This window comes from Rana temporaria, chromosome 5 (genome assembly GCF_905171775.1).
Source record: "Rana temporaria chromosome 5, aRanTem1.1, whole genome shotgun sequence".
Classification (NCBI taxonomy): domain Eukaryota; kingdom Metazoa; phylum Chordata; class Amphibia; order Anura; family Ranidae; genus Rana; species Rana temporaria.
The window spans coordinates 128,317,402-128,331,896 of record NC_053493.1 but is presented as its reverse complement, the minus strand read 5'-3'; the positions used below and the strand labels follow the sequence as shown (position 1 = coordinate 128,331,896).

General features: G+C 43.5%; 2 protein-coding genes across 2 annotated transcripts in view; one reads left to right on the top strand and one right to left on the bottom strand.

The window, feature by feature from the left end:
- Nucleotides 1-14,495, bottom strand: part of ACAD11 (acyl-CoA dehydrogenase family member 11) — a 164,296-nt gene that overhangs the window by 68,463 nt on the left and 81,338 nt on the right. The gene's annotated exons all lie outside the window — the stretch shown is intronic.
- On the top strand, nucleotides 463-13,357 carry ACKR4 (atypical chemokine receptor 4). The gene is made up of 2 exons (XM_040353113.1): nucleotides 463-628; nucleotides 11,708-13,357. Exon 2 carries the CDS (start codon nucleotides 11,718-11,720, stop codon nucleotides 12,786-12,788), a length of 1,071 nt encoding a protein of 356 aa, XP_040209047.1. The 5' UTR covers nucleotides 463-628; nucleotides 11,708-11,717; the 3' UTR covers nucleotides 12,789-13,357.

Genomic DNA, 14,495 nt, shown 5'->3' with positions numbered 1-14,495 from the left:
CCAGCACTGGCTGCACATCATTGCTCTGGACTGGCTTCATGACTGTATCAATGGCAGATCATGTCTGTGCAGTGGGAGTTGACAGGGCCACTTGCAGTTTCCATCAGAGGCGCATATGACAGGGTGACAATACAGGAGCACAGCTGGCAGAGATGTGTCACTCCATAAGAGTGACACTAGGACCTTTATGGCAGGAAAACCAGGTATTCATTACTAAAAAAAAAAAGACTGGAAACTATTTAAATTGGCATTAAACATGGTAAAGCGGTTATCACATTTCATGGACCGGGTCTAGAATAGCCTACACTAAAAAAAAATTTAAAAAAAATAAAATTAAGCCAGTAAGAAATTTCCCTCTAACAATCCCAAGTGAAACGGAGAGCAGCTATCCCCAATGTGAGGTGTATAGTAAAACGTGCCTGCCCTCCACTCGTGTATACATTTCCTGGAACTGCATTCTCACAGCACACAAGCACTGAATGTGTGTTATCTGAAGTTCTCCAGAATGCTGGGAGGAGTACTGGCTGGGTGACAACATGGGATGGGACTTGTCTAGCCGTTTAAAGGTTCCGCTCTAGGGTCTGTACGTATACACAGTACTAAAAAACAATTGGACCTTCCTCAAGAGGTGAGTGGCTGTTCTGCAATCTTTCACTTTTATTGTCTTACAGATTAAAATGTTCCTTGTTCTTTCATTCTCCTGCATTTTAAATAGGGTGCTTCTTCTTTCACTGTCCTAACTATTAAATGTGTTGCTTTTAGTTCCTTTTTTTTTCCCTGTAAAAATTATGAATCAATTTTAAGGATAATTGTAGACAGGGGACATATTTGTGTAGTGCAGCTAAAAGACAATAATACAATATCAGCATGTTTAATTCAATAGAACACAAGGCAACACACAGGCAGTAATCTATAGTGCCCAATTAAATGTCATTGTATTGTACTGAGATCAGGCAAAAGAGGAATTCCAATCGCTAATGCTGTATATTGCAGAGAGTGTTTCTGTACTAAATTAGCCCATAGTACTTGAAGTGCAACTAAACAATATCCTTTTTCTCCAAATATGGGGCCAGATTCACATAGAATTGCGGCCGTGTAACGTAACCCGTTTATGTTACACCGCCGCAAGTTTTCAGTGTTAGTGCCCGATCCGCAAAGCACTTACCTGTAAACTTGCGGCGGTGTATCGTAAACACGTCCGGCGCAAGCCCGCCCAATTCAAATGGGGCGGGTACCATTTAAATTAGGCGCGCTCCCGCGCTGGACATACTGCGCATGCTCCGTTCGCAATTTTCCCGACGTGCTTTGCGCGAAATTATGGCGGCGCGACGTGTTTGTGAATCGCGATGTGCGTAACGTACTTACGCCGGAAAAAAAAAATTCTAAAGTGACGCGGGAACGAAGGGCATACTTTAACATGGTGGAGTAATGTTACACGATGTTAAAGTACCCCTAATTTTGCGACGGGAAACTAAGACTTGCGCCGACGTAACGACGGGAAAAACCTTTGTGGATCGCCGCAACTGCTAATTTGCATACCCGACGCTGGAATACGACGCGAACTCCACCCAGCGGCGGCCGAGGTACTGCATCCTGCATCAATTACACCTGTCGGATCTTGGGGCTATCTATGCGGAACTGATTCTATGAATCAGCCGCATAGATAGAACAACAGATACAACGGTGTATCAGGAGATACGCCGTCGTATGTGTTCTGTGAATCTGGCCCATGATCCTTACACATCTACTACTTAATATGCCTGTAATCTATTTTGAGGAAATCATTTCTTACTGTGTTTTTTTCTGCCTCCTTGCAATGTCCTCCATGAGCTATCAAACCTCTCCTTTTCCCCTCACTCCTGTTTGTTTGAAATGAGCAGTGCACGTTAGTTGGGGTCATGTACGTTGCTCTATACACACTACAAGTCCCACAGTTCCTAATCCTTCTTGGGGGCGAGCAAGAGAGGGTGGCTACATTCCTACATACAGTAAAATCATGGAGAATGAGCGTAGCCGCCCTCTAAGGCTGCGTACACACGGTCGGACAAAACCGATGAGAATGGTCCGATGGACCGTTTTCATCGGTTCACCTCTGAAGTGGCCGTACGGCCTGATATGTGTACACACCGTCAGTCCAAAATCCGATCGGGTCAGAACGCGGTGACGTCAAATACACGACGTGCTGAATAAAACGAAGTTCAATGCTTCCAAGCATGCGTCGACTTGATTCTGAGCATGCGCAGGTTTTGAACCGATGCTTTTCTGTACTAACCATCGGTTTGGTCCGATGGGGCAGCGGTCCATCGGTTCAGTTTTGAAGCATGTTTTAAAATTTTGGACCGAAGGAAAACAGACCGAGAGCCTATACACACGGTCGGTTTGGTCCGATGAAAATGAACTTCGGTTCATTCTCATCGGACCAAACCGACCGTGTGTACGGGGCCTTACAGAAAGTTGGATCACAGCACAACAAAAAAAAAGAAAGAAGGCAACTTGGATATTTGGAGGATGCTGAGAGTAATAGAAGATACATTGGTGTCACTTTAACCACTTGCTTACTGGGCACATATACCCCCTTCCTGCCCATGCAAAATTTCAGCTTTCAGCACTGTCATGATTTGAATGACAATTGCGCGGTTGTGCGATGTGCCTCCCAAACAAAATTGACACCCTTTTTTTCCCCACAAATAGACCTGTCTTTTGGTGGTATTTTATCACCTCTGCGGTTTTTATTTTTTTGCGCTATAAACAAAAAAAAAGAGCGACAATTTTGAAAAAATATATATATTTTTTACTTTTTGTTATAATAAATATCCCAATTTAAAAAATAAAAAATAAATAAATACATTTTCTCAGTTTAGGCCGTTTAGGACTGTGATATTATGGTGGACACATCAGACACATTCACATTTATACAGCGAACAGTGATATAAAACTGCACTGATTACTGTATAAATGTGACTGGCAGGGAAGGGGTTAAAACTAGGGGAGATCAAGGGGTTAAATGTGTTCCCTGGGAGTGATTCTTACTGTGTGGGGAGGGGACTGACTAGTAATGGTGGTTATCTGCGATTTTTTGTCAGGACTGCGATATTATGGCGGACACATCAGACACTTTTGACACATTCACATTCATACAGCGAACAGTGCTATAAAACTGCACTGATTATTGTATAAATGTGACTGGCAGGGAAGGGGTTAACACTAGGGGCGATCAAGGGGTTAAATGTGTTCCCTGGGAGTGATTCTTACTGTGGGGGGAGGGGACTGACTGGGGGAGGTGACCGATCGGTGTCCCTATGTACAAGGGACACACCTTCGGTCTCCTCTCCCTGACAGGACGTCACCTGTCAGTTTTTTATTACTGTCTGTGCCCAGTTAGGCTGATTCACTCACTCTATTGGTCCTGTTTACCATGATCACTGAAACTCCTGAAGAAAAGAAAGCCCTACATTTTAGGTTGTCACCAGAACAGGAATAGAGGGGAAATCTTCCAGTGGAGGCACTAGTTATGGTGACAACCAAGTATTCCCTCACTATGGAGGGATTTTTTCTCTCTATTCCTGTCTGAATGGAAATCTCCCTAATAGGACACAGATGGCAAAAAAAAAAAACTGACAAGGGGCGGCGCTGTCTGCATCTATAGATGCAGACAGAGCATCTCAGGATCGAGCCTGCATGAGGCCTCCTAGCGGGGCACATGACAAAGAGGAGGAACCAGGAGTGCCGGCGGGGGACCCCAGAAGAATAGGATCAGGGCTGCTGAGTGCAAAACAATTGCACAGATCAGGTTAGAGTCGGTTCACACTGCGGCAGCACGACTTCAGGGGGCGACTCGGCAAGTCGTCCTGAAGACGACTTCAGAGGCGATTAGCAAAATGACTTCTGTAAAGAAGTCAATGCAAATCGCCCGAGCCGCAAAGTCGTACAAGAACCTCTTTCTGAGGCCCCGTACACACGTGAGGATTTATCCGCAGGAACGGTCCTCCGGACCGTTTCCGCGGATAAATCCTCTGGCGGATTTGGATCCGTTGGCATGTACTCACCATCGGATCCAAATCTGCGCGGATTTCAACCGCGGTGACGTGTCGCGCCGTCGCCGCGATGATGGCGCGGCGACGTGCGCGACGCTGTCATATAAGGAAATCCACGCATGCGTCGAATCATTACGACGCATGCGAGGGACGGGTTCGGACGGATCGATCCGGTGAGTCTGTACAGACCACCGGATCGATCCGCTGGAGCCGATTCCAGCGGATAGATTTGTTAGCATGCTTACAAATTTTTATCTGCTGGAAATCGGAAATATCCGCGGATAAATATCCGCTGGAACGTACACACCAGGGGATCTATCCGCTGAAACCGATCCGCTGAGATTTTTCAGCGGATGGATCCTCTCGTGTGTACGGGGCCTGAGTCGGAGCGACTTGTGTCGCTCCTATTAGAACGGTTCTGGGGAATAGAATGGGAGGCGACTTGTCAGGCAGCTGAGCCGACCTGATGAGTCGCCCCAGTGTGAACCGGCTCTTAGTATGACATATTTATTAAAAAAAAAGAGTTTACAATCACTTTAATCAACTCGACATATCTCCCCCACACTTACTGTCAAACGCGCTCTGAAAAGGGATCCACCAGTCACACATCTGAATAACCCCCGAGACTTTACATATACTGTACATGGAAGATTGCATTTAAAATGCATTTAAATGATCAATCACAAAACATATCATTTATAAAAGGGTTATTAGCAATTAGGAATTCCTTAAAGAGGGGGTTCACCCTATAATTTTTTTTTTTTCTAGCATTAAATTAAGCATAGTAGCGCGAGCTACAGTATGCCTTTATTTTATTTTTTTGCCCCGTACTCACTGTTTAATCCTATAGTGAAGATTCCGACTCCCCGCGGGGAATGGGCGTTCCTATCCAGAGGGAAGATGATTGACGGCCGGCTCTGGCGCGTAACGCTTCTCCGGCCGTATAGCGCCGTGAAGAGCCGAGTCCTATTTCGGCTATTTCCGGAGAAGCGTGACGTGCCATAGCCGGCCGTCAATCATCTTCCCTCTGGATAGGAACGCCCATTCCCCGCGGGGAGTCGGAATCTTCACTATAGGATTAAACAGTGAGTACGGGGCAAAAAAATAAATAAAGGCATACTGTAGCTCGCGCTACTATGCTTAATTTAATGCTAGAATGTTGTTATTGAGGGTGAACCACCGCTTTAAGTATCTATTTGTTGTGAAAATCATTATATTTTAAGGCGGTCATTCTTCGAACGATACATTCCTATGTAGCAAAGTCTTCAAAATGAAAGAAAATGATTGAGGGAGTAAACTTTGTTGAATGTGTTATAGAATCAAGTGTTTGTGTATTCAAGAGACTTGCCAAAATGACGTCATATTTGTTTCCCTTTCCTTTTCCCTTGGATACGAGGCACGCAGACTAGTTTACCAAAAGATTAATTTTGATCTTGATACGATTAACACTTATCTAGAGTGCTTTCTAAAATCTGCACTGCACGGTGCAGCATACAGCCAAGGTACTCCTGCAGCTTTCATGCCAGAAGACAAAGCAAAGAAGAAAGCTATGCAAACACTAATAAGCTCACTGCATGCATTGTAAAACGTTCAAAGCAGAATATCACTGTTTTAATATAAGATCATAATAATTGGAGACGCCATTATAATAAAAGAAAATGAAGCAGGGTTTGGATCTCTGTGAAGTGTTTACTGTTGTAAGAATGAATATCTCCCTGACTACCAATCCTGATGTATCAGCAATGTCTTAGTCACACTTCTGAGTCAAACTTCCCAAAACTTCTATATATTCCTATAGACTAAAGTAGCCTTTTTCAACCTTTTCAACATGGAGGAACCCTTGAAATATCTTTAAAGTTTCAGGGAACCCCTGCTAGAACTTACTATATCTACAACTATTGGTACATTAGTGTGATGGTCATTGGGAAGAATGTTCCTCATACTTGTGGTCAGGGCCGGTGCAAGGATTTTTGCCAACTCAGGCGAAGGTGCATTTTGCTGCCCCCCCCTCCCCCGGCATGCACGCACGCACAGGGCACAACACATCAGGGTACAGTGCACATCAGGGCACAGTGAACATCAGGGCATAGCACATCAGGGTACAGCACACCAGGCCACATCAGGGTAAAGGGCACAGAAAATCAGGGCACAGGTCACAGTACATCAGGGCACACGACATTGAGGCACAGCAGACTGGGGCACAGGACATCAGGGCAGGGGACATCAGGACACATGGCACATCAGGGCACTTGGCGCACATAAGGGCATATTGGCACACATCGGGGCATATTGGAGCACATAGGAGCATATTGGAGCACATCGGGGCATATTGGCACACATCGGGGAAAATTGGAGCACATCGGGGCATATTGGAGCACATCGGGGCATATTGGAGCACATCGGGGCATATTGGAGCAGCCAGTATGCAGGAAGCATCTGTGATAAGTTCTCTCTCATGTTACGCTGCTCCGGCGTCCTCTCCTCTCTTCTCATCCATCCCAGATGATGTCACAAGCAAATGGGGATGGACGAGAAGAGAGGAGGGGCTGCCAGGACAGCGTGACATGAGAGAGAATTTATCACACACACTGCCAGTGTGGCTGCAGCGCTCCCCTCCCTCCCTCCCTCCCTCCTCTTCTACACTTCATACACAGCAGGCATCTCCCGCTGTGTGTATCGGAGCTTAGTGTGAAAATTTTGGCCGCGCTGTGAGAAAAGTCCCGTCCTCCTTCTAGATCAGCTTGTGTGATAGACGCATTGTTCTGCCTATCACACAAGCTGATCTAGGAGGAGGGCGGGACTTTTCTCACAGCGCGGCCAAAGTTATCACACTAAGCTCCAATACACACAGCGGGAGATGCCTGCTGTGTGTAATCCTGGGACTCACAGAGACGAGAGAGACACTGACAAGACACTGACAATTTTCCTCCCTGTTCCCTGGCGCCGTAAGACAAGTGCCCATGTTGCCTTGCGCTAGCACCAGCCCTGCTTGCGGTCATTTGGAAGATGAATTAAAAAGATCAATGCCAGTGGAAACATATCTAAGAGACAGAAATTGCGCAGTGCTTAAGGAACCCCTAGGAACCTCTGGAGGAACCCTAGGGTTTAATGGAACCCTGCAATAAAGAAAAAAAGCAGCACATCCAAAATTTGTTTGTTTGTATTCTTGAGTCTTTACTCGTGAAAAGTAGTGACCCCAACCACCAAGGCCTGTGGTGTGCCTTGGCCTAGCTGGACGGTACGCCTAAAAGAGGGCATACCCCGAGTATGAGAAATGAATGATGCATATGAAATTAAAATGGGGACCGGGAGGGTGGGAACCAGGAAGACAACCCGACGAAGGACACACCAGAGAAGGAGGGATATATACTCCCCCAGCCTCCTCCTACAAATCCTGCCACCATCTTATTTTAGAGTCAAAGGTTTGCAATGAATAAGCACTTTGTGTGAAACACATTTGCTGAACAGTTTGGATTCCTTGTGTGTCATGTTTTTTAAACCTTTGACTCTACAATAAACTAACACATTTTTCTTCATCTCTGGATGTGCCACTTTTTCTCTTTGTTGCATGGACTTTCCAGGTTGCGGACCTCAGCAGGCACCCAGTCTTGTTGCCACAGCAGTATTAAGAGATCTTTAATTTGCAGACAGCCTTGGAGCGGTGTACATTTTACTTCCCTTTTCAAGGGAACCCTGGTTGAGAAACCACCAGAAAGATAGTGATAGTGACGACAGGTCATCTGAGTTTTTTTGCTTACTAGTCGCAAATAGAAATTGAATAGGTTACTAAAGTCACGAAAATTCTCGCACGACAGAAAAATAAATAAATCAGAAGTAATGTCATGTGTGGTAATGTATGTGTATTGTATTTTCGGACGATAACTGTACTGACTAAACGAAAATCGTATGATCTGGTATCGCATGAGGAAAATTTTCGTGCTTGTCCGATCTAATAATATTGGATAAACTGTCGGCTCTCGAAAGCTCTGTACCAACGATCCGATTATTGTACGATCGCATCGAAAGCGGTATTTTTCATCCGATTTTTGGGTCGTGTGTAAGGGGCCATTAAAGTGGTATTAAGCCCAAAAACAAAAATATTATTTTTTAGAACATGTCAATACTTAACCACTTGCCCTCCTTCATGACCAGGCCAATTTTTGCAATACGGCACCGCGGTACATTAACTGACAATTGCGTGGTTGTGCAACAATGTATCTAAATAAAACTTATGTCCTTTTTTTCCCAGAGAGCTTTCTTTTTTATTTGATCACCTCTGCAGTTTTAATTTTTTTGCGCTATAAGCAAAAAAACATTTTGAAAAAAACAAACATAACAGCTATAAAACAAATCCAATAAAAAAATGGAAAAATATCGAATTTGTTCATCAATATGTTTTCTGCTACATGTTTTTGGTAAAAAAACAAAACAATAAGAGTATGTTGATTTGTTTGCACAAACGTTATAGCGTCTACAAACTATAGGAAAGATTTACGGAATTTGTATTTATTTATTTGTTACTAATAATGGCGGCGATCAGCGACTTATATGACATTGCAGCGGACAAATTGGATTTACTAAAACAGAATCTGGTACAGCTGTGCATAGTAACCAATCAGCTTCCAGGTATTATTGGCAAAGCTTAATTGAACAAGCTGAAGTTAGAAGCTGATTGGTTACTATGCAGAGCCACACCACATTCTGTGTGCACTACATTTAGTAAATTGCCCCCTAAGCCCAGGTTCACACTGGGCTGTGGGAGTGAAGCCGTGCGAGTTCAGCTGAACTCGCACAATTTCACTCCCGCAGGCAGTCCCGATTTCGGCCGCGATTATAGAGACATCTGTGCAGGTTTCACTGATTAGGACGGTGCCATTGCCGGCAATTTGCGGCAAATACCGCCGTTTTGACATGCGATTTGACATGTCAAAACGCACCAGTGTGAACCAGCCCTAAGTGTCACTTTTTTGGGACCAGTGACACTAATACACTGGTCCCAAATACACTGTACTAATGACACGGACAGGAAAGGGGTTAACATCAGGGGTGATCAAAAAGTTAAATGCGTGCCTAGGGAGTGCGGGGGTGTTTGTATTATGGGTATGCAGAGATCTGTGATCCTACTTTTTAGGAACATAGGCTCACAGCCTTCTCTTCTCACAGAACAGCGGTCTGCCTTCTTTACATAGGCAGACCGCCGCTCTGCCTGTGTCCCAAACGATCGTCAGGACCCAGCAGGAGCGGATCGCCGGCGGCACTCCCCAGACCCGGAAGTGCAAAAACACGTACAGGTACGTGATTTTGCACAGGAGAGCTGACTTGCTGCCGAATATACACAATATATATGGTTGGCAATTGGTTAACGCCTTGTACTAAAGCGTACACCTGAGGAGGGCTGTGTTTCCCCACATGGGAATGCACAGGTGTTCTGTGCATCCCAATGCAGGCATTGATGTTAGTTGGGACGCAACGTGTGCATGGACACAGCTGTTGCTTCCAATTTGACATCTGTGTGGGTGAGGGTGCGTGTCCCTGAACTCACACCTGTGTAGATGTCATATTGGCAGCAGTGATTGAGACCGTGCAGCCGCTGCTCCTAAATTACATTAGTGGTACTGCCTGCATGGGGAGGCAAGGAAAGCATAGGCATCTCTGTTCAGGTAAACGTGGACCTCCATGGGTGTAGGCTTTAGTATTCTCCGTGTGAACAGGCCTAAATGTGGAGGCTGGAGCAGCAACAGAGACACTTTTGGACAGCAGCATTGTCAGTCTGAGGACAGGGTAGTGTTAAACTGGCAGATTTAGGTGGACTTGACTAACAAATAAAAGTTGAACTAAAATTTATAAGCAGTTACAGCAACATTTTATTTCCTTTTGGAATAAAGGTTTTACATAATGAATAAAAACTCATCATTCTAAGCACCCCTATTAGTGTTAAATGGCTTGTCGCAACCCTCTGTTACTCTGTCTGCTAAAGCTGAAAAATAACAGACTTATTGGCCAGATCACCAAGCAAAAATAGCAGAAAATATCTAAAAAAGGAAACCAATGCAGCCATCGCATCTAAGAATTGATGAGCTACAATATAATTTTTTTTTTGGTGGCTTAATACAGCTAAAGGTCTGTTTTAAAAGGCATATACCACATTTTGTAAAACAATATTAAATGCACACATACTGCAAAAGAAATGTGCATGCTGCAATGCACAGGCTCCTGCAGACTATTCTTCTAGCCCCAGGCCTGTATAGAGATACAGACCTTCAGTTATACTATAGAGATGGAGAAAGTAATCAATGGACCATGCGTGCAGAGATAGTGGCAGACAGGAGGACATGGCTGTGCGGGTGAAGCCACCCAAGGCCATGCGGAATTAAAAAATGCAGTGATTTCAGTGAGTGATGCAGAGAAAAAATCCCCAGAATTCATAATGGGGGGGACAGATTAAGAGTGGGGGCTGCGGAATGGTCCCTTGTTACATCATAAATATGGATGTAGTATAAAACAAGGTATGAAAGGCAGAATTGCCTATTCCCACCAAGTGCGTTGGGACTGTGATGGGCAGCCCTGAGTGCAGTAAAACTCAATTCATGCTTGATATGCCCACTAGAACTACACCAGAATTCTATCTTACCAATTATGCAAGTACTGTAGTACTGTAGTTCCACATTATAAGAAAAACCCAACAGTGACTGTATTACCACAAAAATATAGAAAGTCGGGCTTTCCAACAGGTTATTCATTCAAGGAACACATATGGCAAAGTTTGCCCATTAATTTCTTTAATTACGGAAACACATTAAGATTGCATCTTTTGAGGCCAATTAAAAATGAAGTCTTAATTGAATCTAGTTAACCCCATATAACTCACACATAGAGATAACGAAATGGATGTATGGAACTAAAACGACTTCCTGGCTCATATCTGAATGGTCATTTCTTATGGGACAGGAAGGATAGTTCAAACACTTGTTTAAATTGGCTCTAAAGATCCTTTACCAATTACAACAACATGCAGAAAAGGGGGCAAGATTTTGTTTTTGTAATTGAAGTCTGCAACAATGATGAAATGTCAGGTGTTATGTCTAAAGCCTCGTACACACGCACGATTTTCACGGCAAGAAAACTGCTGGCAGAGCTTTCTTGCCGAGTAAACCGTGCGTGTGTACAAGGCTTTGAGGTTTCTCGTCAAGAAAACTGCCCAGAATCTAAACGAGAAAAATAGAGAACCTGTTCTCTATTTTCTCGTTGTGAGATTCTCGGCAGTGTTTTCCTGCCAAGAAACCCAAGCGTGAGTATACTTACCTCTCCATGGAAACCCACGCAGTCTCGAAATTACTTTGACGCATTCGCTGTAATTTATAAGGCATAGGTAGGGTGAAGCAAGATGGCAGCGATGGCATCGAATGTGACGAGCGCATGCTCGTCGTAGTCGATGATGTCACTGCGTTTGTGCCATTCAAAAGAACGGCGGTTCTTTTGAATGGAGTGTGTGTACACTCGGCCGGCAAGAGATTCTTGCCAAGAATCTCGTCAGGAAAAACAAAGTTTTTTTCCTGACGAGATTCAGGGCCGTGTGTACATGGCTTAATACCATAACTATAGTAGTATGCTGTTTTGTGTAGGAATGTACTTGTTTGGTCACTTCACTAAAATAAACCCTTTTTTCTTTTCAGAAACTTCAGAATGAAGGAACAAATTAACACAACGCTAATGACAACAACAGAAAACTATGAGGACTACAAAGACACAACTTTCGATTATGAACATTATGAAGAACTCTGTGTAAAGCATGACATCCGGAGGTTTGCTGAGGTTTTCCTCCCAGCTTTCTATTCAGTGGCATTTGTGATTGGTGTTGCCGGCAATTCTTTAGTAATTGCCATATATGCCTACTATAAAAAGATGAGAACCAAGACTGATGTGTATCTACTGAACCTAGCAGTGGCAGATCTTTTGCTACTTTTCACCCTTCCCTTCTGGGCTGTGGATGCATCAATTGGATGGAAGTTGGGAAATGCAATGTGCAAGATAACTGCAGCTTTGTATACTATAAACTTCAGCTCAGGAATGCAATTCCTGGCTTGCATCAGCTTGGACAGATTCTTTGCAGTGACCAAAGTATCAAGCCAACAAAATTTCCAAAAACGATGCTGGGCAATCTGTATTTTTGTCTGGATGACTTCCCTGATGCTGAGCATCACTGATTTATATTTCAGTGAAGTAAAAGAACACAACGGCAAACATGCATGTCTTCCAATATATCCCAAAGATTCAGTAAAAGAAGTTACAGCCTTAATTGAAATCCTTGAGATTGTCTTCTGCTTCGTAATACCCTTTGTCATCATGTTGTTCTGCTACACGGCGATGGCCAAGGTTCTTCTAAAGACTCCAAACATTAAAAGGTCAAGGTCCCTCAAGGTATTGCTGACAGTAGTAGTAGTCTTTCTGATCACCCAGTTGCCATATAACATAACCAAATTATGGAGAGCCTTGGATATCATATATGGACTGATTACAAGATGTGAGACGAGCAGAACCATTGACCTAATGATGCAAGTGACGGGGAGCATGGCCTTGTTCCACTGCTGCCTCAACCCATTATTGTATGCATATATGGGGACTACATTTAAAACTTACATAACTAAAACCGTAAAAAGATTTAGCTCTTGGAGAAAACAAAGAAGTGAAAGTGTGGAAGAGTATGCCATGTATTCTGAAAGCCATGTTGAAGAAACCAGTAGCTTCTCCATCTAAATATCACCAGATTGTTTGCACTAGTGGTTATACAAAGTAGACACTGGCAACCATAGCATAAGCTACAAATACATATGTATATTTGTCAGCTAACTATTAATACCATCCATAGTATAGAGCTGCCTTTCTCAAATTGGGTTGTATGGTACTGTATGGTTCCTCCAGAGATTGCTAAAGGTTTGTTGAGCAAAGAGCAATTTCTCTCTCACAGTTAAGCTACAACTGACCAATGATCTTCTTAGCTATCTGGGGGGGGGGGGGGTTGCTCTTTCCACTGATTTCAAAGTGTGAGGAGCTTTCTTCCATCTGTACAGCAAGCCAATAATCAGTGAGCTGGAGATATAGTAACTATTAGCAGAGGTTTCTTGAGACAGGAAAGTAATTACATGAGTTCCTCAGTGTTAGAAAGGTTGAGGAAAGGCTGGTATAGAGAAACCATCATGTAATTTGCTAAAAGCTAGTAAACTATGGACAGTAATGCCCCGTATACATGAGCAGTTTTCCCGTCGGAAAAAAGTTGTACTGAATTTCGCTCAAGCCTGCCTTGCATACACACGGTCACACAAAAGTTTGGTGAACTTTTGACTGCCAATAACGCGGTGACGTAAAAGACTATGACGAGCCGAGAAAATTAAGTTATATGCTTCTGAGCATGTGTCAATTTGTTTCCGAGCATGCGTTGGAATTTTGCGCGTCAGAATTTGTACACACAATAGAAAATTCCGGTCATATTTTTTCCTGACGGGAAAAAAAAGAGAACCTGCTCTCTATCCTTTTCCAGAAGTTTTTTCAATGGAAAAAGTCTGATGGAGCATAAACACGGTCGGGATTCCTGACCAAAAGCTCTCATCAGACTTTTTCCAATGGGAAAACCGATTGTGTGTACAGGGCATTAGAACAGGGGCATTTAACAGCCAAGTTAAAGGCTGCAAATGTATCTTTTGAAACCCACAACAGTCACCAATCAACCACAGACCATTATTTCTTGCTTGCTGTTTTGGAACTGACCATGCCAACTGCAGATTGACTGTATTTCTTATGCCTTGTACACACGATCGGAATTTCCGATAGAAAAAGTCCCTCAGAATTTTTTCATCGGATATTCCAACCGTGTGTGTGCCCCATCTGAGTTTTTCCATTGGAAATTCCGATGGACTTAGAAAGAGTACATGTTCTCTTTTTTTTCCCAAATAAAAAAAAAATTTTGATCGGAAATTCCGTTTGCCTGTATGGAACTCCAACGGAGAAAAAAACATGCATTCTCAGAATCAAGTTGACGCATGTGAAGCATTGAAGTTCATTATTCTGGGCTTGTCGTAGTGTTGTACGTCACCGCGTTTGGGACGGTCGGAATTTGGTGTGACAGTGTGTCTGCAAGACAGCTTGAACAGAATTCCGTCAGAAAAACCTGTCGGAGTTTATCCCGACTGAAATTCTGATCGTGTGTACGGGGCATTAGTTTTTTCTCTGCTAAAATAGCCATAGAAGAGGTCAGTTTTAAGGAAACCTGACATCTGGATCAAGAGGCAATGTGTATATATTCCATACCTAAACCTGTGAGCAAAACGGGGAATGATATATTTTAATAACACTAAAGTGTTTCTATAGCTAATGTCACAAAATTGAAAAATGTTAAAAAGTTTGAAAGACTTATGATCCTAAAACATCTGCCATGAAAATGTATGTGTTGTAAGGAGTCCACAAAAA